Source organism: Martes martes (assembly GCF_963455335.1).
Source record: "Martes martes genome assembly, chromosome: 2".
Classification (NCBI taxonomy): domain Eukaryota; kingdom Metazoa; phylum Chordata; class Mammalia; order Carnivora; family Mustelidae; genus Martes; species Martes martes.
The window spans coordinates 184,190,994-184,212,795 of NC_137889.1; the positions used below are offsets into that span (position 1 = coordinate 184,190,994).

The 21,802-nt window shown below is 48.3% G+C and overlaps 1 protein-coding gene across 1 annotated transcript in view; it reads right to left on the reverse strand.

The window, feature by feature from the left end:
• Positions 1 to 21,802, reverse strand: part of IGFBP7 (insulin like growth factor binding protein 7) — a 74,899-nt gene that overhangs the window by 7,385 nt on the left and 45,712 nt on the right. Inside the window, exon 2 of the mRNA XM_080797033.1 lies at positions 3,185 to 3,294. Coding sequence (XP_080653159.1) covers positions 3,185 to 3,294 — 110 coding nt within the window. The remainder of the gene's footprint in view (positions 1 to 3,184; positions 3,295 to 21,802) is intronic.

Here is a 21,802-nt window from a genome sequence, read left to right on the forward strand (position 1 = left end):
GTTTTTAATTAAAAAAAAATTCTTAGAGGTCATGAAAGCTCAAATCTGCGGAAATGTTCAGGCAGGTAAAGAACTGAAGAGAGTCTCAGTCTCAGAAACTCCCGAGTGTTTGGAAGGTATTCTAGGAGTTTTATCTTCTCCGTGAGCATAATCTCTGACTTGCCTGAATGAAGGCGATTTCAGTCTAAAACCCAGCTATTTCAGTTCATTTCCCCATCTGAAAATAGTGCTCCTTTCCTTTATAGGCTAGGGGCTTGCGGGGAAAGTATGGGACTTAACACTACTTAGTTAACTACAGGTCAAGTACAGACCACGCACCAGCTGTGGCGGCCACAAGGAGGCGCCACTGTAGCCTTCAGTGTCTCCGAGACAAGGCTCGCTCTGCTGTGGCTAAGAATCCTTGAGCAACAAAGACCTGCGACCTTCTTTGAATTTTGGCTTAACAACTGAGATTCTAATATCCGTTCATAATAAAAAAGCAATGCTGTGCTTAAACTGAATCTGATGTGACGTTTTTTTCTTTGTATTCTCAACAGTTTGGTTCCAGGGACAGTGGCGAGAAAACAAACGGCCTATTTAATTGTGGACATGGCCCACAGCAAGAAATACGGTTTGCACTGGGATCTGGTACATGGGAAAGAAGAGTTGTGGGAAATGATACCCTTACTAAATGTGATCGATGCCTCAGGATAGTTTCTGTTCTACTTTTTAAAGAAAGTGCTGGTTGTGATCCCTACACTGAATTGAGGACATGCTGGGGGGTCACAGCCTGCCTAAAAAAAAAACTACCGCTTTAGGTTACGTGTGCGGCAAATTACTACAAAGGCAGACGAAATGCAGCAGAGTCCGGCAGCGAGGTTTTGTTGGGTTCTGGCAAGTCCTCCCCGCACCCCTCCCTCCGGCCACAGATCCTCTGGGAAGCTTCCAGGGAAAGATTCCCGAGGCCGATTTACTGTCCCGGGATGTATGTAGGTTAGCTGGGGTGGGGCAGAGCCAGGACGGAGGAAATTACTCTCTGCCAAGATCGGCCAATAAGGTCACATGCTCCGCACACTTGGGGTCACCCCGGTTCCTCACCGCGTCCTCCCTAGAGAACTGCAACAGAGCTTTCTGTGGAATTCTCTGGAAAAGTTGTTCCCCCGCATCTCGCCCTCTGAACAAACCGGGAGCCTCCACATAAGCATCGGGGAGCGGCAGCAGCCTATGCCAGGAGGCGCACATCTGGGCCTGGATGGCTGCTCTTCGCTCCCCTTTCAAAAACAAATTGAGGTGAAGTTTCACTGTCCTTTTTTTTTTTTTTTTTAAGATTTTATTTATTTATCTGACAGAGAGAGTGAGAGAGCATAGGCAGGGGGAGTGGTAGAGGGAGAAGCAGACTCCCCACTGAGCAGGGAGCCCCATGAGGGGCTGGATCCCAGGACCCAGCGATCATGACCTAAGCTGAAGGCAGAGGCTTAACCGACTGGGCCACCCAGGCGCCGCTTCCCTGTCCTCGCTAACAGGAGTTACAGCTGTAAAGGTCAGCTGTAATATAGCTGGCGGTGTCTCTGCCCATCCCCACTGCCAGGCATTTTCTGGAATCACCCTGATTTCACTGCCCCCAGCGGGCCGCACACGGTGATGCACCCTCTGGCCACATGGGGGAGCTAGAGTGCGGCAGGTGACCCCACCTGAGTCCCAGTCCTATGGGATTCACGGTGCAGCAGGGAGAGGGGAAGAAGCCCTTTCTTTCCCCTGGAGTCTCCAAGGGGGCGGTAATAACGTGAGCCTGGGGTGGCTAATGACAACGCCGCCTACAGTGTGCAAGCAGCTTCTGGAGGTAGAAGGACAAAAATGAGACCAACAACACATGGAGAGTGAGAGTCAAGAACAGAGTCCTGACCACACTGGGTTCCTGGATGTGCGAGCCCTAGAGGCTGGAATCAGTCCTCACCCTCCCTTTCTCTTGCTCAAGGTAGCCTGACGGGAGTTTCTACAACTTGCAACATAAAGATTCTGACCATAGGAGCCAAGATACCCTATGGAATTCCGGAAGTCGATCCTCTGGTCAGATACCAGCAAAGGAAATAATCAAGAGAGAGCACCTGAGAGCTTGCTGGAGAGGAGAACCAGCTAAAAAGGGGTATCTGGTGATGCCTTCTCACTTAAACTCTATTTCCTTTTTGACAGCACCAGTTTGATGACATTTACTCCCTCATATTGCTGTGAGGCTTAACGGAGTCAAAATGCGCAAAGAGGGAAATCATGGAAAATAATGCACAGTATAACGGTGACGTATTATTCGATCTGGCAAATAAGTGTTTTCTTTTCCCTTCTACAGACACGCTGGGGATAGGTAACCCTTCAAACGTGAAGACAGTTACACAAGACAATGCCACTTGAAGGGAAGTATTTCTGGGAAAAGCAGCTCACATCAACGGAGTGTTAACTATGTGTCTGAGAACAGGCCAAGGGATTTTACCTACATCGCTTTATGCAATCTTTACAAAAATTACATGCTACCTTCATCACACAGAGAAAGACACTGAGGTTGAGAGCATTCGTTCTCATTCTAGGCGATTTTCCCCCTTGGAGACACCTGGCAGCGCCTTGACACATTTTTTTTAGTGTATGTGCTGCCGAAGTGAGCACGCCTTGACACATTTTTGACACGAGTGGGGGTGGCGCATTGGCGAACAGCCAGCCGTGAGAGGCCAGGGACCAGGGCCGCTGCTGAAGCTCTTACAAAGCACAGGGCAGCGCCCACAACAAAGCACTATCCGGGTCCAAATGTTCGTAGTGCTCAGGGTCAGAAGCCCCGGGCTTGGAACTCTAGCGACCTGGTTAAGGAACTCACATTGTTAACCACCATGCTGTACTGTCTCCGACGGGCACACACACTCCTGCACACACATGCTCACACTCACACGCACACACACACACACACTCTGGGTGGGTTCGGGCGTTCGGTATCACAGTTTCCGAGTTTCTACACCTCCACGCTCAGGCAGCGACATGGAAAGCAGAGCAGAGACCGTTCTGGAGGTCAGGCTCGGGGGTGGTGTCTGGAGGATGGCCACAAGGCCTCACCTTTGAGGAGCAGCGGGGAACAGAAGAGGCCAGAGGTTTTAGATCGTGGCCGTCCCTGTGCCTGAGAGAGGAGCTCGTCAGCCTGGGAGACCTTCCTGGAGGCTGTGCCACTGACCTTGTTCCAGATGAGCACCGGGGTTGGGATTCCAATGACCTCACAGCTCAGGTACACCTGGGCGCCAGTGACATTCCGGATGTCCTTGGGGGGTGTCACGATGGAAGGCCCTATAGGAGAGAACACAAAGCCAAACACATCTTTTTAAACAGTCTGTAGCATCAGTCAGCGTACTAGGAAGTCAATACTTGATTCTGTTTAGGAGGCTGTCCCTCCTGTGCACGATCTAAAGCAAACTGCGAAGGCCACACTGGCATCCCCCGTCACCAGCGTGACTTTTAAGCTCTGCTTTGGAAATGCATCCATCTAAACAAACAAACAAAAATCAGTAGAAAGAAAAATGTGTTGTTTACAAAATTTTCTGCTCCCTTAAATCACATTTAATGGTTTAAATTTACCAGCTGTTTTGCATTATCTGGGCTGTTCCAATTAATATAATGAGATTTAGTTCCAAAATGTTTGTTTTTCCTTTTTGCTTACCAGAATTTCCTTTTTTTAAAAAAAGTATTTAATTTACTTATTTGACAGACAGAGATCACAAGTAGGCAGAGAGGCAGGCAGAGAGAGAGGGGGAAGCAGGATCCCTGCTGAGCAGAGAGCCCGATGCAGGGCTCGATCCCAGGACTCTGAGATCATGACCTGAGCCGAAGGCAGAGGCTTAAACCACTGAGCCACCCAGGCGCCCCCACAATTTCCTTTTTTAAAGTAGGCTCCACACCCAGTGTGGAGCCCAATACAGGGCTTGAACTCATGACCCTGAGATCAAGACCTGAGCAGAGATCAAGAGTTGGACACTTAACGGACTGAAGTTCCCAGGTGCCCGTTTACCAGGATTTCTACTTTTGGCGGGGAGGGAATAACTGACTTAGGTAGTGAAAGAAAAAAATCTAAAGATAATTGATAATTAATTGATTTCTTCTTTCTTCTCAGCTGGGGGAGTCAGTGGGTAAAGCAGCGGCAGTGACAGGGGCCTTGTGCGTGACCAGGACGCCCAAGGACACAGCTCTTTCCTGGGCTCTAAGCGTCTAGGTCCCTGGCAGGGGGCACCGGCAAGTGGGGGAACGTGTCAAGGAACTGCCCACATAGCTTTGGTGGGCATGAGACCACCCAGTGAGAGCCCAGAGTGGTACCTGCCCATCCCCCCAATTCTGGAACATCTCTCCAGGCCTTCTCGGTCGGATCTATCTATCCCGTCTGGTAAGAAGGTCCTTACACAGGTGTCTCTGGAATGTACCCCCTAAGACCGAGGGCTCCGCGACTGGTTCTGATGATAGGGGGACAGACGCAAGTTAAAATAAGTGGTTTGTTGTAAGGCTTAGGCACTGGGACCTCACAGGAAAAGAAAAGTCATCGTCAATGGGACGCATCTTTTTTGTTACTAAAGAGGTCCTTGGATTGGTCAAAACTATGGCCCATGGGCCAAATCGGGCCTGCCACTCATTTTTGCCTGGCACCTAAGAGGTCTTTGTGTTTTTAAATGGTTGGGGTGGGGGGAGTGGATATTTCACGATGTGAAAATTATGGGAGAGTCACGTTTCAGTGTCCGTAAATTAAGTTTTATTGGAACACAGTCATGCCTCGAGTCTGGCCACTGTGACCAAGGCCGAATGGCCTAAAACATTTACAGCATTTACAGCGGGGCCCTTTATGGAGGAAGCGCTGTAAACCTGCTCTCATCAGCCAACCAATGGCTAAATATGCTGGCGCGGGAAACCCACTCAATCCTTCACTCATTACCTGGGGCTCAAGCAAGTAACCCAGCTCTGAAATGCAGCACTTTTATTTTATTTTTTTAAAGATTGTATTTAACTATTTGACACAGAGGGAAGAGAGAGAGGGATCCCAAGTAGGCAGAGCGGCAGGCAGAGAGCCGAGAGAGCAGAGAGCCCGATGCGGGGCTCCATCCCAGGACCCTGGGATCATGACCTGAGCCAAAGGCAGAGGCTTAGTGACAGAGCCACCAAGTGCTCCTGAAATGCGGCACTTTTGACACCAACAGACACAGAGAGATCTGTGCTTGCTTACTGCTCCTGGGGGGTTTGGGAGAGGAGCTCCCCAGCAGACGTCTGCTGTAGGGAGGCGCACACACCGTCTTCTTAACGGCTTGTGTTTCAAGCACAGGGGACTTCAGGGGCTTGGGGGACAGTCCCCAGAAGAGGCGGGGGCAGGGCTGGGGGCCTGACCTTCCGTGCTGGGCCTCCCCGCCCGCACCCCCACGCTGTGGCTACGACAGCACCCTACTCCCAAACCAAACCTGGCCTGTCCTCAATGCTCAGTGCCAGTTCTTGAAGGAATGAGTTAATCATCCCCTCTGAATCGTGGCTCTCCACTGCCTTGGGTCTTCCGGCCAAACAAAATGTCTAACTGTGGGGTCATCTTGCATCAGTGTCCTGGGAAAGGGACAACTTCCCCTTTAGGCCTGGAAAATTTTTCTGGCACAATCAGGATTCAAAGGACACAAAATCTCCCCTTTTTCAACAGGCTATTTCCAGCACACTAATAATTTTTTGAAACAGAAAGGAAATGACTCCGGCATTTCAGATTTTTTCCCACTCATCTGAAGTATTCGATGCTGATTTTTTTTTTTTTCCTAACCCCTCGGGGTATTTTCATTTTTTTCCCCTTTGTAAGAATGTGCAAAACAATCAAAGTTCTGAAAGCTCTAAATAGATCTCGTGCTTCCTTTCCTCTAAACGGTAGGTCTGAAGAGGAAGCCTCTATCTTGGCCAGGGGTCTTGGCTTTTCAGTCACACATGTGGACGGGGTGCGCCTGGTCGTGCTGCGTTTGTGTGTGTTTCTGGCTCAGTCTCCTGAGCTTCCTAGTCTGACTGAACCCACACAGGACCCCGCAAAGGGCTGGGCCAGGCCTGACTGCATCCCTGGCTTCCCCCAGGGTCCTGGGACCCCAGGGTGGGCCTACGGGGGAACCGGATCTGGCTGGAATCTGGACTACTTCCCCTCACCTCCCTGCGGGCGTCCGTGTGGCTCTGCCCTCCCTCCCACACACAGACTCTCTAGGACGACCTCAAAGCTCAGGGGACCTCAAGAGATTGTTCAGAGAATATTCTAGTGTTCCCTTGTGGAGGGGCTCGGGAACAAAGCTCTCTCTCATGTATTAAAACCACACAAGGAATAGAAGACTTTTCTTTTCCTGTGAGGTCCCGACGTCTGAGCCTTACAACAAACCACTTATTTTAACTCACATCTGTCTCCCTATCGTCAGAACCAGTAGCGGAGCCCTCGGTCTTAGTCAGGGGGCACATTCTGGAGACACCTGGAAGAATTCCAGCCTGCTTTTCTGTTACAGGCCTTGAAGACATGCTATGAATTCTTTCCATGGTATAATTGTAAAACTAAGATATTCTTAGTTTTCACATGGTCCCATTTATCACATTTTTCTTTTATGATTAGTCCTTTAAAAAGGACTGTTAAAAGAAATCTTTGCCTAGACCGAGATCATAAAGACCTCCTGTTTTCTTCTATAAACGCTATAGTTCTACCTTTCACATTAAGGTTTGTGAATTGATTTTTGTGTATCCCGGGAAGCAGAGGTCAAAGTTCATCCCCCCACCGCCCCCAAAAAGACATCAACTGTTTTGGCGTCATTTGTTGAAAAAGGCCATCCTTTTCTTGCCAAATCATAACCGTAAAACCATCGACCATATACGAGTGAGTCTACTTCTGGATTCTTTATTCTGTTCCGTTGCTCTATGTGCCTGTCCTTGCACCAATAATGACTGTGGTATAATTTAGAAATGTATTCAGAGCATAGCACTGAAGAGAGGGCAGATCCATTACATCCATCCCTCTCCAACCCTCTCCTTATTCCAAGAAGCATTACATTTCAGGAAGCACAAGAATTCTTTCAAAACGTCTGAAGCCAGAAATATTCTGAATGAGAGCCATCACCAGGAGGTTCAAGATCAGGACAAATCAGTCTGTGGGTTCCTCTTTTTCTGTCCCAACCCTTGGAATACATATTAAACCTGAGGCGAATGGGCTCAGTCAATATTTAGACCACTCTAAGGACATAATTCTCATCAATTCTGCTTACCAGCCCACCCCAAGAATTCTACAAGATTCCATACCATAAATTGTGCATTACTCGCTGAATCCGTTGAGCTGATGTGGGTAGAGGAGCAGAGGGGCTATGAGGACCCGTTGGCTGCACAACAGTCACAAAAACCCTTGGCTGTTTCGTATGTCCTTGAACAAATGTCAGATTCGAGAACACCAAGAAAACTTGAGTAAACAATATCTACACTAGAAAGTGCTGACCTACAGAATGCCCTTTGGGTTTTGCTATGTAGTCTCTTGCAAAGCCGAGTCAGATCAGTGAATGATTAGACTAATATTCAAGACACCAACCAACCTCCCAGAGTCGGTGGGGGCAGGCCGGCTTCGATCGGATTTCCTGGGTTGGAAGGATCCATGGTTTCAGACTCTTCCTGTTTACGCTGTTCAGTGCTGATACCCACTGGGTCACCTACTTACTAAACTCGGCCTGGTTCTTTGCCACTCACTGGTCTGGAAATTTCCTCAGAGGGTGAAGAGGGAACGGACAAGCTCGTGATGAAGGCTGAAGACAGCAGTTGTATAGAAAGATGAGTGAGCATCCACCGTGACATAGTAAGAGAGGGACTTCATGGGACCCACAGGGACACCAAGTGGACAGGTTTTGTACGGAAGCAAAGGGAGAGTGAAAATATTTGGGGGTAATATGGTGGCAGATCCAGCAACACTGTATTCCCCTCCCCCCAATCTAAATCACCATCATCCCACATACTCCACTGATAGGCAGTTTCACCGCCAACTGTCATCTTGAATTGCATGTCTGTCACGCAGTCCAGTTCCCGAAGGCTCTGTCCTACCCTCAGGAGAGAGCTCGGCGAAACGACTCCTGTCCAACTAGCTTCTCTTTCCATTCTGCCTTTTTTCCAAGAAGTCCTAAACAGATCCAGAATTTGTTTCTGTTTTTAAGGGTAAAGGAAGTTTTGGTTCCCTTTGAGCTTGTTTTCAGGCAAAAAGCTCAAAATCAGTTCTCGAGGCCGGGCCAAGGGTACCAATGATACTGTCTAGATCATGCTCCGTGTTTGGACTCCATTTGAAACAAGTTGCAGACTATTTAAATGTATGGGGACAAACACCAGGATAGGTTTGGTTATTTATGTATCCTTGTCTTTGTTCCAGTAAGCACTTCAGGCTGCTCAGACATCTGTCTAGCAAACATCCTGCACAGAGAATATCTGACTTGCCCACCACCTGTCTCCTCCCCTTCCCCACCCTGGGCAACCAAGCTGCCCACGGCGCTGCCCGGTGGCCGGCGTGAGGCGTCTACCCCAATGCTTCCCCACCTCAGACACGCTTGTCTTTCTCAGATGACTGGACCCAAATCAGCCTACTCCATTTTCCTTTCCTACTTCTCACAACTCCATTCTCATCCAATCTCTCTTCATCTTAGCTCTTTAAGTTCATTTTCTTGCCTGCCCCCTCCCTTTTAATAACTCTTGCCTGGTGACCTTACATGGCCTCTTCTCTTTAATGGTTCTCTGAAGGGGAGGAGGAAGAAGGAGGGAGGAAGGAGGTAGAGGACCAGAAGACAGCCAGATCCTAAATGAAGCTGTAGCAAGAAGTCCTAAATTTGGAAGAAAACTAAAATTCAATTTAATGTGTCAGTGTCGCCTTAAAATTACCTCAGAGAGGTTAGAAGTCTCCCACAGAATTTCCACCTAGAGGTACAACCCTCCTCCTCAGCTCCTTTGAATTAAGTTCTAGACAAATGACCCACAGATTACCAGGTTATTTTAGGAATATTCAATTATCATTATCACCTAGAAAGAGCTATGTCCTGAGAAACCATGAAAAATGTAGAAAAGGAAAAATTGTGGATGGATGGATTTGAATCTGGAATATTTCAATTTGATTCTGAAGAGGCTAAGAAGAGCAGTTCTCACAAAACACACAAATGAGGGGTGCCTGGGTGGCTCAGTGGGTTAAAGCCTCTGCCTTCAGCTCAGGTCATGATCCCAGGGTCCTGGGATCGAGCTCTGCATCGGGCTCTCTGCTCAGATGGAGCCTGTCCCCCTCACCCCCGCCTGCCTCTCTGCCTACTTGTGATCTCTGTCTGTCAAATAAATAAAATCTTTAAAAACAAACAAACAAACAAACAAAACCACACACAAATAACACAAGAGAAGATCCTGAAGTGGAATCTTTAATTTGACCCACATTTCACTCAAGCTGATTTACATGAACTTGTAGTCGAACAGAGTTAAAATTTGTTACCCTATAAAAAGCATGATGATAATGTATTTAAATATGTGAACAGTTTCCTAGTCTCTTATAGAGCATAAAACACTCCTTGACTTGATCTGAGAGGTCCTCACCATGTCATCATTAAAAAAAACACACAACAAAAAACAAAGCCCTCTGGGAGACAGGACACTTGGCTCTCGATCTGTGTCTGCTGCTGAAAGCCAAGAGACCCTGGACAAGCCACTTACCCACTGTTAACAGAAGAAACCAGGACGAGCCTGAGAATCTTCTCTTTGGGCTTAGAACGGAACATACTTATCAGGAGCGTGTCCGAGAGCTCACTCCTATGGAATCCTCGACATCCGTGAGGTTCTGCAGTTCCAGGGCTTGGCTCTGGAGCTCTCATGGCCCGCAAGTCAGCCCAGTGACCTCCCTGCCTATGTAAATGCAGTCTGTGTTGGGGTTAATGTAGAGGATGAAACCAGGCATCATAGCTGGCTTACACAGAGGCCGCTGGGAGCCAGAGAGAGTTTCCGAGAAGCGCATTGGCCTTCGGAATGCCGAGGCCTGCGTGACCACTCCGCTGTAGGAAGGCCGCCGGGAGCTGCCTTCCCTGAAGCTTTCTTAACCCGAACAGCCACCCTGTGCTCTAAGACATGTCTGCACTGTCCCTTAGTCTATGTTTAGTAGATCAAGCAGATTATCATATCGTATCTTTCCCATAAACAGATCCTCCTAGTTTGAGTAAGACCCCTTGTCACACATCAGGGCCTTGAGAAATAGTGATAAGGACTTGTCATTACCCCGAAGGACCAATAAAAGTGAGAGCAAAGAAGAGCAAAGGCTCTTTGTGTCTCAGGTTGAACCCCTTGCCTTCTCCTCTCTTTCACGGCTAAGTTTGGAGTAATCGTTCATCCCTCCTTACAGGGATTGCTGGCCATTCCCAGCAAATGTACGTGACTCATGACAAAGTTCGTTCTCCCAGGAATGAATAAAATAGAACTTATAAAGGTTTCAACTGTTACCTAGTGAGCCAATTTTTTAATATGAAAGAGTTGCACAGACGATGTTAGGAGAGGTCACGTTCTGAAGCTGAATACATTCCACTGGAAAATAGTCAAAAGTCAAATTTTCCCCAATTGTCAATTTTTGTCCCATTTTATTGATACAACATCCAATCATGTATTTTTTTTCTTCATTGCTTCCATTTCCCTCATCACCTCTTCCATTTTCACTACAAATCTGCTTTTCTAACTTCTACCCAAACTCATTCCCATGCTTACCCACCATTACATGCTCATTACTACTTTGAAGTTTCACTTATGATGATGCATGGCCCACTTGGGATGTCCTTCTTCTCACCTATTATCTATGCCCTATCCTTTATTTGAAGCTCTACAGCTGAAGCATCACCCTCCTTTGGCATTTCTGTATAGCTAAGATTCCCACTTCTTTCTTCTCTGAAATCCTGTTGCATTTACAGTTAGTGCCATACAGCTTAACACATCATTGTTCTCCCACGCTTGCCCCAGCAGGGCTAAGTGAAGACGCCAGGGCCCTGATGGAACTGAGCCGGAAACTCTGAAATCAGATGTTCCTCATGTTCACTGGAGGGAGGGGCAGCCCAGATTATATGCCGTGGGTCAAGGGCAGCAGTAAATTCAGAACAAACGCGATTAGCAATTTGGAACTGAATAGACAGCCACTGTCTGGAAAACGCGCAGTGTACATGCTGCATGTACACCTAATCAAAGTGATGCTAGAACCACTTCTTAACCAGCTGGCAGATTATTTATCATGATTTTCTTTAATCCTCCACTTGACTTTCTCTTGCCATAAGCAATGTTTCTTGGCTCCTGCCCACTCACTAACCTATCTATGATCCAGGGATGCAAATTAATTTGTGTATATTAGCCATGGAGTCCCCCAAGGAGGGTAGGTCTGCCGGGAGTGGAGTGGGGGAAGGATCATCAATCATCCTCACATGAAAAAAAGGGTTTCTGCATCATGTTGGGTTATATGATGGGCATTATAGCTCTGAGTACTTATCCACATGGCTAAGACAGCTGAGTATAAAGACTTCTCTACATTAGAGTGGGCTTTCCAGCCACACTCATCTAAACTCTTAAAAGATGCTGAATCTTGGGACAGTTCATACACAGTATGTGCATTCATACCAAAAAAGGAGGGTTTGAGAAAGAACGGTGATACCACATATGGAGATGAAGAGTTCAGACACCTTGGCAAAAATCCCCAGATTGGGTTCTGATAACACATCGAAGGGAAAAACACTAAACAAAAGTGCAAACTAGGAAAAGAATAGTAGGAAGACACTATGGCCAAGAGGGGGAAGGGGATGAAACACGCAAAAACTTCCTGATATTAAATAAGGGGAAGCAGTAGCTCGATGGCTAATTAAAGAGCAGAGCCATCTGCCAAGGCAAGTCATTTTGGGAACTTCCAGAGGTGGGGTGACGGAGCGGCTGAGCCTGGCTATGGGAATCCAGCACACAGTCCCCAGAGTGTCAGTGGAGGACGGCAAGGGCAGGAGGAAAAAGTACTAAATCCTAAGCAGCATAGGCCAGGCTTCATTTCAGGGCTTTAGTTTAAGGCAAAGTCATCTGCTTCTGGTAGTTACTGTTAGTCATTTACACTTTAGTGTGAACAAAGAGCCAGTAGTTTGTCATGGTGGGGCCCTGTCAAACACTACTGGGGGCAAGAGTATGTAAGAATTGCTTCCTCTCCTCCAAATATAATCTGCTGGGATAGATGGGGGGATGCTGAACAGTTTAGACTAAGAACAAAATGCTGGGGAGGTAACAGACTACATAGTGACTTTGGAGCATGGACCTTGGAATCAAGGATTCTGTTCCAGCATTTCAAGTAATGTGACACTGTCAAGTTATTTAACCTCTCAGATTGTTCATCTTGAAATGGGGTAACAATATCGAAATCATTAGGTTAGTGGAAAGATCAAAGAAGATACAGCAATGGGCCTGGTACCTGGGCAGAGACAAAAAAAAAAAAAAACCAAAACAGTAAGTACTCGTTCTTGCTTCTGTTTCAACGTAGATTCCTTACTGACCGGAGCTGGTAAAAATCCTCTATTCAGAATGAAGACAGAACATCACCTGGACGTGGGATGGCTGGGGAAAGGAAATGGCAACTGAGTAAGCCCTGAAGTTCAGGAGGAGGACTTCTGTCAAGGCAGCTCCCACCTTGAGGGACCAGCCTGAGCAGAGGTGCGGTGGCAGGGAAACAGCTGCTGCAGACAGAAGAGCGAGCACAGCGGTGTGGCTCTGGGAGCGCACTGCGCCAAAGGACGGCCGCGACGATCCGGTGTGGGGCCCCGTGGAAGGTGGAGGCCATGGGCTTTACGGTGTCGCATGTCTCAGTGTTGGAGAGGCAGGATTCCTGCGGCACTTCAGGAGATGGTTTTGAAAGCCTTTGCAGGAGGAGTAGGACAGGGTTGGGGTTAGGGAGCAAAGTCAAGGTTGTAGCCATGGGAACAGAGAGGAGAGCGGCAGCCTGGAATGGAGGGAGTACTCAGGAGGAACGAACGCCATCCGTCCAGTAACTGGCTGGATGGGGGGACGTGGGGACAGAGTCCAAAGCCGTGGGCCAGGCTAAGAGAAGGTTCCTACCCACGAGCGGGAGCAGGATGCCAGTCTGGGGGAGGCACTGCGTGGGACAAAGGGGAAAGGACAGATCTGGGGTTAAATGTGCTGAAGCTGAAGTGCCATCTGGGCACTGAGGTCTGAACCCCGATGGAAAGAGAAGAAAGGCTACAGTCTGCAGGGACCAGTAGTACCAAGGTCAATACCGTCTAGTTGACATTTTGGCCCTGGGAAGGCAAGGTAGTAGGTTCCTTCCTACAGAAGGAAGGCAGCTTTGGCGCTCCCTCCCACGGGGAGCTTGTCTGCGAGAATTAGCGGGCTGCTGACCACATGACCGCCCCATCCCACCCATGGCAGAGAAGGAGACAGCTAAGGCATAGCTTAGCTGTGAGCCAGCCACTCTGAAAGCAGACCGTCCAAGTGACAGAACCCTGGTGACGGCACACGGAACCCTGGTGACGGTGTGAATCACACTTCCTGATTCCTAGTTACCGTTGGGTTTTAACAAGACACCCCATTATGGCTCAAATCTTCAATGTTGAAAATCTTTCTAAAGTGTATTAGTCCCCCCCCCTTTTTTTTTTACTGTCGCAGATATCCTAGTATTCACAAGTCATTCTATGATGACTGTGAACCTTGCAGTGTCTCAAAATTTTCACTCTAAGTCTGACCACGGAACATGAACAGAAAATTCCTTCTTAACAATCTGCTGCTTACAAACAAATCTTACTTGGATGTTTTCTTATTCTTTCCCCTAACTTGGGTCTCGCACAAGAAGGAGTTGGGTACTGATCAAGGGTGTGACCCCAGGGGGTGACCGCCACTCACAGGTGATTCTGGTACACATGGGATGGGGTGACCCTTGGAGGGACCCTGCACGAAGGGATCAGATGTGTAAGGTGGGGTGACCACTGTGGTAGCCGCGTGGTGGGTGAGCGGACCCGGGCTGCGTCAGCAACAATGCCAGGGGGTGAGGTCATTTATTCGGCAGAGCTCGCACAGAAGTTAGAATACCTGCTACCATCACCTACCAGACGGACTGACGTCCATACAAGTTAAATCAGCGGGCTAGAGTTTTACTTGGTTGGAGCCTACGGAAGAACTGACTTTATATGGAGTGCCACTCTGAAGGGCAACTCCCTACTTATGTGGGCGTAACTTGTTAACATGGTCTTGGAAATTCTTTTTCTCTACAGTTCATGGGCCTGTCCTGTCTGGACTATGACTCACCTTAAATCCAACATATGAAAAACGCTGGTTGCTCGTTCCTGTTCCGTGAGCACAGAAACGGGTGGGGAAGTTTCCACCGCGGGGCTCTTTTCTGCCACCTGATTCTGGGATTCCTAAAAACCTAGGCCGTGAGCTTCCCCGGGGTGCTTCACCGTTGAGTCCCTGCCCACTCCCTTTCTCCCAGCGCCCGGCACGGTCAGGCATCAGGAAGTGTTTCCTGACCCAAGGTGTGAGAAAAAGGGTTCCGGAGCTTGTCTTTGCCCACAGGTCCTGCACCCTTAACAAGGGCTACCCTTTGGTCCGCCCCAAAGAAACAGATGTTCCACTAGCTCCACTCTGTCCAGGGAGAGGCTGACCCTGTAGGGGTCCCAGCAAATCACTTCAGGCGGGCCGGCCGTTCTGGAAGCCTGGGGGAGCGGACAGGCCAGTAGAGAGTCATTCTTTCAGAGCAGGAGTTCATCAGAAAGAGGAGACCTGTTCTGTCTGCACAGGTGACTCACAGAGGGGCATCCAGCAGCAGCCAGACACCCGGGGCCGACACAGGGTGAGCGCCGGGGCTGGGACCTGGCCTTCCAGCGGTGCCGCCTTCCCCGGAGGCTGCTGATCCCACCGCACACTGGACCCCCCCAGGCAGCCAGTGCCCACGCCCGGGCCGCGCGCCCAGAGTGGCTCACTGGTCTGGCCGTGGGGTCTGGCACTGGTGCTTGTGGAAAACTCCCCAGGCAGAAGCACTCGGTCACAACACCGCTTCCGAGCCGGGGACACGCAGATGATGAGGAAGACAGACAGACAGACAGAAGGCGGGCGGGGAGCCAAGAGGCCAGGGGCCCAGGCTGGAAGACAGAACGCTTCCAAGTGTCTTCGGGGAGAGGCCGAGGGCCCCTGGGAGGTGCAAACGTTGGGGAAGGAGAGAGAAGACTCCGGGGAGCCGGCTCTGGTGCGGGGCACGGACACCCGAGAGTAGCGACACGATCGGGCTGGTTTCCTCCTGCTCTAGCCACAGTCGGGCCGTGTCCGAAGCTTTATCAGAAGCTCCCAGCTGCCCTGGCTCCTAGCAGTTCTCCTTCTGGGTCATTTTCCTAAAATAAAGCAGCTGGTTCTCAGCCCGGCCCCTGCCCCTCTGCTGCCTCCTAACTACCCCCCTTCCTGGCACGCAGCACCCTTAGCGGCGGGGCCTGCTGAAGATCCCACGAGAGCAGGGCCTTTGCCCTTTGCTCACCTCCGTTAAGACACATTGGTCTTGGTCTGAAGAGGGCCGGGAGCAGGGTCCCAGGGCCCCCCTGTGTGAGGAAACAGTCCCCTCGGGGCTGGGGTGTGGGGGGAGGGCTGCAGAGGAACGGAGCCCCGAGCGCCCGGCATTTTTACTTGGTGAGGTTTTTCCCTTCAGGCCCCAGCCTCGTTCTGTCTTTGAGCTCATGTTTACAGTTGCCTCCTTGGCAGACAACCCCGGACGTTAATCAGCCGCCCACAACAGCTCCCCTGTTCTGTCTCAGTGCTCCTGCTTTGCACCGTGCCCTCTGGTTATCTTCTGTCCTCCTCCGCCCTCTGGTTATCTTCTGTTCTCCTCCGCTGTGTGTCGGCAGACTCGAAAGCTCTCAGCTATTTGCCCCAAGACTCAGCCTTTGTCTGCAGCTGCTCTGCTGAGTGTTCTCAGATTGCCTGACAGAATTTCCAGTTTCTTCTCCCATGTTCTGCATTTTCCAGGGCTGTCCCCGAGGCTCAAGCGAGAGCAGGACACTTCTCCTACCTTCTGGGCTCAACCTCGTCTGTGTGTCTTGGGCCCCGGTTACGTGCGCCACCGGGTACTTGCTTTCTAAACGTGCTGTGTTCTGGCACGAGCGCAACTTTCCTCCTAAGTGCTGGGAGGAGATTCACGTCATGGAAGGTGCTAGATGTGCATGCAGTGGACCGTCTGGACTTGGCTTAGCCAGACTGTTCGACAGGGCTCACAAGTGCCAAACAACACTGCTCCGAAGATTCAGAGAAATGGGTATGTCTGGCTGATCTCAGCTCAGGAGGAACTTTCTGGTACGAGCTGGAGAACTCTGAATAAGGATTTCACAGATTTCATTAGCAAGGCAAATCCTGTTTGCTCTTACCGGGTGGAGCCCCTCTGGGTGGGTGTCAGCTGTGACATGTGGGAGGCAGGGAAAGCAAAGCTCTGCCAGTGCACAGGGGAGTCATTACTAGAAGGAACCCGGGGACACGGGAATGCTCTTTGCTGCCCTTACCAGTAGTTCTAGGACCAGACTCTCTACTTTGGCACATTGCTTATTTGCAGGCAGCGGTGCTATGTGTTTTTTGCTTGTTTTGTTAGTTTTTCTTGTTTTCTTTTCCTTAAGTTGTTATTTTTTTTTTTTTTTAAGATTATTTATTTATTTATTTCACAGACAGAGATCACAAGTAGGCAGAGAGGCAGGCAGAGAGAGGGGGGAGGCAGGCTCCTGGCTGAGCAGAGAGCCCGATGCGGGACTTGATCCCAGGACCCTGAGATCATGACCTGAGCCGAAGGCAGAGGCTTAACCCACTGAGCCACCCAGGTGCCCTTAAGTTGTTAATTCTTTTTACAGTGCCGGAAAAAACGGGAAGTTTTCACGGTTTCAAGAGCAGATTGGGTTTTAAACGAGAGGACAGTGTGTCTTTGTGAGGACTGGGAACAACGGCGTGCCAAGAATCCTACAGGTGAGGGGACACCGAGGGCAGAGCCTCGCCCCGTCGGAACCAGCCTTTTCCTCCACCCCAGGCGTTCCTGCTAGAGCCACCGTCAGGCCCGGGCTTCGAGAGCTTACTCTTTTGTTTAAGTGAAGAAAAATAATTTCCTCATTGAGCAGCTGGGCCCTCAGATTTGGCACCTCTTCAGAGCGACCACACATAAAAGCAAGAAAACTCATTCTTTCTAAACCTGGGGAAGAAAATGTCCTCAATCTTTCTGAAATTGACGTAAAACCTGCAGTTTGTGCTCCCTCGGTCCTTGTCTTTTGAATACATTCTTGGGAAAAACCTCCAGCAAAACGTGTGACCTCTTTAGGAAGCTGGAGTCTTCAAAGACGAGGCCTGTTCACAAAGGGGATTCATGCTTGTTCTGCTTGTGAACAATGGGGAGGAGACAGAAAAGTAACCCAAGGCTCTTCTAGTCCAGGGCAAAAGATTATGTTTGTTTGTTTTTTTTAAGGTCTTATTTATTTAGTTGACGGAGAGAGAGATCACAAGCAGGCAGAGAGGCAGGCAGAGAGAGAGAGAGGAGGAAGCAGGCTCCCCGCTGAGCAGAGAGCCTGATGCGGGGCTCGATCCCAGGACCCTGGTATCATGACCAGAGCTGAAGGCAGAGGCTTTAACCCACTGAGTCAGCCAGGTGCCCCAAGATTATGGTTTTGAACCCGTCAGACATTTGAAGAGAAGAAAACTCAAGGGAGACTCAAGTAAGTAAGAACAAGTATGTTGTCTAATCATGAACCTCTCTCCGTATTTCCACCCACACATCCATGCAAACTTGGCCTGTGAGGGTCATGATCTCGGGAGCGGAGATTAATCCCATTCAGACAGTTCTAATTTTTCTTTTTTAAATGAGCAAGTAGTCTCTTAACCTACACAATAATACTGAGGAATAACAATTCCACAAACATTCTGTAGCGCGGCACTACATAGTTTTCCCAATGTCATGTTAATACACTCAGAAGATGTTTAAAGAACAGATCTTACTGGAATACACTGATCAGCAGTGGGCTGGCCAGAGGTTTCATTCCTAATAATCAGGTGATATCAAAAGAAAAAATGTCATCTAATCATCATTAACTTTAATATCCATCTCTGTAATTAGAGCACTACCTTCTACTGTCGCCTAGTTGAATGGATTCTGTAAGGGCAAATCCTTATGAAAAATGGCACAAAAGGCAAGAACGGTACACAGTGAATATTAACTAAACCGAATTTCGGCATTGCATTGGCACAAAGCAGGTAGAAACATGGCGTGGATTAATTCATTCAGGCCCTCCTCGAACTGGGTATCGTGGACATGAGGGACAGAAGGATGGCTGGGTTGGACTCCTGCCTGATACGGGTTTACAATACAGAGAGTGTAGCCGAGTACACAGGTAGATAATTATGATATGGATGGAATGTGACTGGTCCCACGATATAAGGAACTGAATTCACAGAAGAGAAAAGGGGCTTTCAGAAGTTAAAGGTGGTGGATGGGGCAGGTGAGGAGACTGCAGGCAAAGGGATTAGTGTGCTCAAAGAAATGAGGTGTTACTTGCAGGAAAACCAAGTTAGACTGGTATTGGGCTTTATACCCCACAAAGAGCTTTTCTATCTATTACTTTATTTTGATTTCCCAATAATCTTGTGAGATAAGCTAGTCATTTTACAGATACAAAAGTTGAGGTTCAGTGGCTTGTGCAAGGTCACCCAAATGAGAGTAGTGTAGCTAGAACGTGAATCTAGTTTTTCTGAGTGCAAACCCTAAGCCTCCATGTCGCCTCTCAACATGATCCATGATGGCTGCAGTGTTCCATCTTGCTTTGTTTTGTTGCAAGAGAAGGAAAGGAAATCTTGAGAACTGGAGGCCAAACTAGACTGCAGAGGTTTTCAACGTCAACCAGTGAGATAAGCGTCAACGTCAACCAGTGAGATAAGCGATGTCTACAAGTTATACCGAGGAAAAGGCAACAGAGAATAAAAACATTAATATATTTTGGAGACGCTTCACACTGAATCCTAAAGAGAGATCATGGCTCACCATTCACACTCTGGCCTGAAATGCTTCAGAGGTGATTATCTGAGTGGTTCTGGGTAGGTTAGACCTACAACTCCAGATAGGTGAAAACTATCCCCCTTACACTGTGTGCTGGGCGGACACTCACCCCACTGCAACCATATGGTTAGAGTCCTACCTAGTTCTTGGAGTCAAACAACCTGGAAACTGCAGCCCATTTTTATTGGATTTTCATGGTTTCAATAAATGTTTAATGTGACAATCAGTATTAGAAAATACACTTCTTGTTTTGTCTTACAAATTGCTGGGGTTAATGTAGAGCATGAAATCAGCCATAATACCTGGCTTGCTAAAAGGTAACACGGAGGCCGCTGGGGGCCAGGGAAGGTTTCAGAGAAGGGCAGAGGCCTTTGGAATGGCAAGGCCTGCGTGACTACTCTGCCGTAGGAAGGCCCAAGGGAGCTGCCTTCCCTGAAGCTTTCTTAACCTAAACAGCCGCCCTGTGATCTAAGACATGTCTGCACTGTCCCCTAGGCTATGTTTAGCAGAACTCATAGAACACGCAGATTAACATGTCATATCTTTCCTATAAACAGATCCTCGTAGTTTCAGTAAGACCCCTTGTCACACATCACTGCTTGAGAAACAGTGACAAAGACTTACGATTAACCTGAAGGACCAAGTGGGAGCAAAAAAGAGCAAAGTCTTGTGTCGTGGTATTGACCCCCTTTCCTTCTCCTCTCATAGCAAAGTTTACAGCAACCGTTCATCCGTGGGTACAGGGATTGCTGGCCATTGCCAGCAACAAATCATAAAGAAGATGCCGCATTCTTGGAAAGTACCTTATATGTGCAGGAATCCTATGAGAACTTTAAAGTTCAACGTTAACACTTAGTAAATATTCCTGGGTAGAGCCAAGCAATCCTTATCATAGTGAAAATGTTGTTTTTAGCTGCTAGAAAGAGGATAAGGGCCCTACGTGAAAACATTTACTAAACCATAAAATCCAGAATAAATAATATCTGGCCCTGAGTATCATCCCAGCCTTTTTTTTTTTTTTTTTTTTTTTTTTGCCACATCCCACCTGAACTCTAAACTCCAGCCATAAAGAGCTTTTTGTTTTCCTCGAATGTCCTGTTCTCCCCTAAGCTTTACACCTATCATTCCTTTTTCTGGAACAATCTCCATCCCCCACCCCCTTAATTTCCCACTCCTCCCCACTTTTGCTTGGTTAACTCCTACTAGATATCCTTTGGTCTCAGCTTTTTTTTTTTTTTTTTTAAGATTTTATTTCTTTGACAGACAGAGATCACAAGTAGGCGGAGAGGCAGGCAGAGAGAGGAGGAAGCAGGCTTCCCGCTGAGCAGGGAGCCCGGTGCGGGGCTCGATCCCAGGACCCTGGGATCATGACCTGAGCCGAAGGCAGAGGCTTTTTAACCCACTGAGCCACCCAGGTGCCCTCAGCTGTCTTTTTGTTTAACAGATCTTCCTTCCTCATCTCCCTCCACTCCTTATCACACACCTCCCCTCACCCAATTTAGAATGGGGGCCTCCTTTCTGATTTCTCCAGGGCTCTCTATATTTACCCTTATCCTAGCATTTTCACAAGGCATTCTGATTGTGTCTGCATAGCCCGTCAGATGGTGAGCTCAGTGCCTGGTAAGGACCTGTCAATTTACTCTAGTCCTTTCCTCTGTCCCACCGCCCAGCACTGACTCAGTACACAACTGAGTAGTTGAGCGAAGGAATGCCTCTATCAAATCACACACCAGGCTGCATATTTTTAGTATTTTTACACGAAGGTTTAAATAGCATGAGTTTAGGAACCATTCCAAGAAACTGGTTTTCTTTGTGTTGATTATTAAAAACACTTTGGGGGGCCAGGCAGCTGTATACAACTGCTCCTATTCCAGAGTTTGTACAAGGCACGTTTTAGCACTTGGGAAGGGTTAAAGTGCCGAGATTCTGTTAACCGTGGCCTTGAAATGTCGGTCCTCAACCATCCATAGGTACAAACAGGTCGACGCTTAGGCACGCCTTTCGTATGTTCCTGACTCAGCTACTCAGGAGAGCAATCAAAGGGCCAGAAATGCTGATTCTGTAATTTTTCCCTTATACCAACATAGATCATATGTTTAAAAATCTATAAAAAGTAGCAATCTCATTTAAAAACTTAGATAAAACCCCAGGAGACAAGAGATAAAGACTGGCTCTATAGCAAAACACTGCCTTATTAGTCAATGTAGAAGATTTGAAAATCCAGGGTCGCTGGTCAGACTTTGGGGGGGAGCGACCAGAGTGGAGGTTGGGCAAACACTTCCAAGTGCAAAAGCACAAGTCCACACTGACCAACAATATTATTATATTAGAAACGATGGATTAAAAAAAAAACAGCAAAGTATAAGCCATGGTTACCCAAAGATGTTAAAAAATTTATACCGGGGTGCCTAGGTGACTCAGTGGGTTAAGCCTCTGCCTTCAGCTCAGGTCATGGTCTCAGGGTCCTGGGATCGAGCCCCCCACATTGGGCTCTCTGCTCGGGGGTGGGGAGAGCCTGCTTCCCCCTCTCTCTCTGCCTGCTGCTCTGCCTACTTGTGATCTCTGTCAAATAAATAAATAAGATCTTTTAAAAAATTAAAAAAAAACATTTATACCAGGTTTTAAGTGAAAAGATCAACTTAAAAATCTGTTTCCAAACTTGAAAGAAGAATTGTGGATTCCACATGGAGAGGAAACTTCCAGTGGAGGGATGGGACCGTTTTAGTGGGACGGGAAGCAGGACTGAGATTTGCCTCTTTCAGT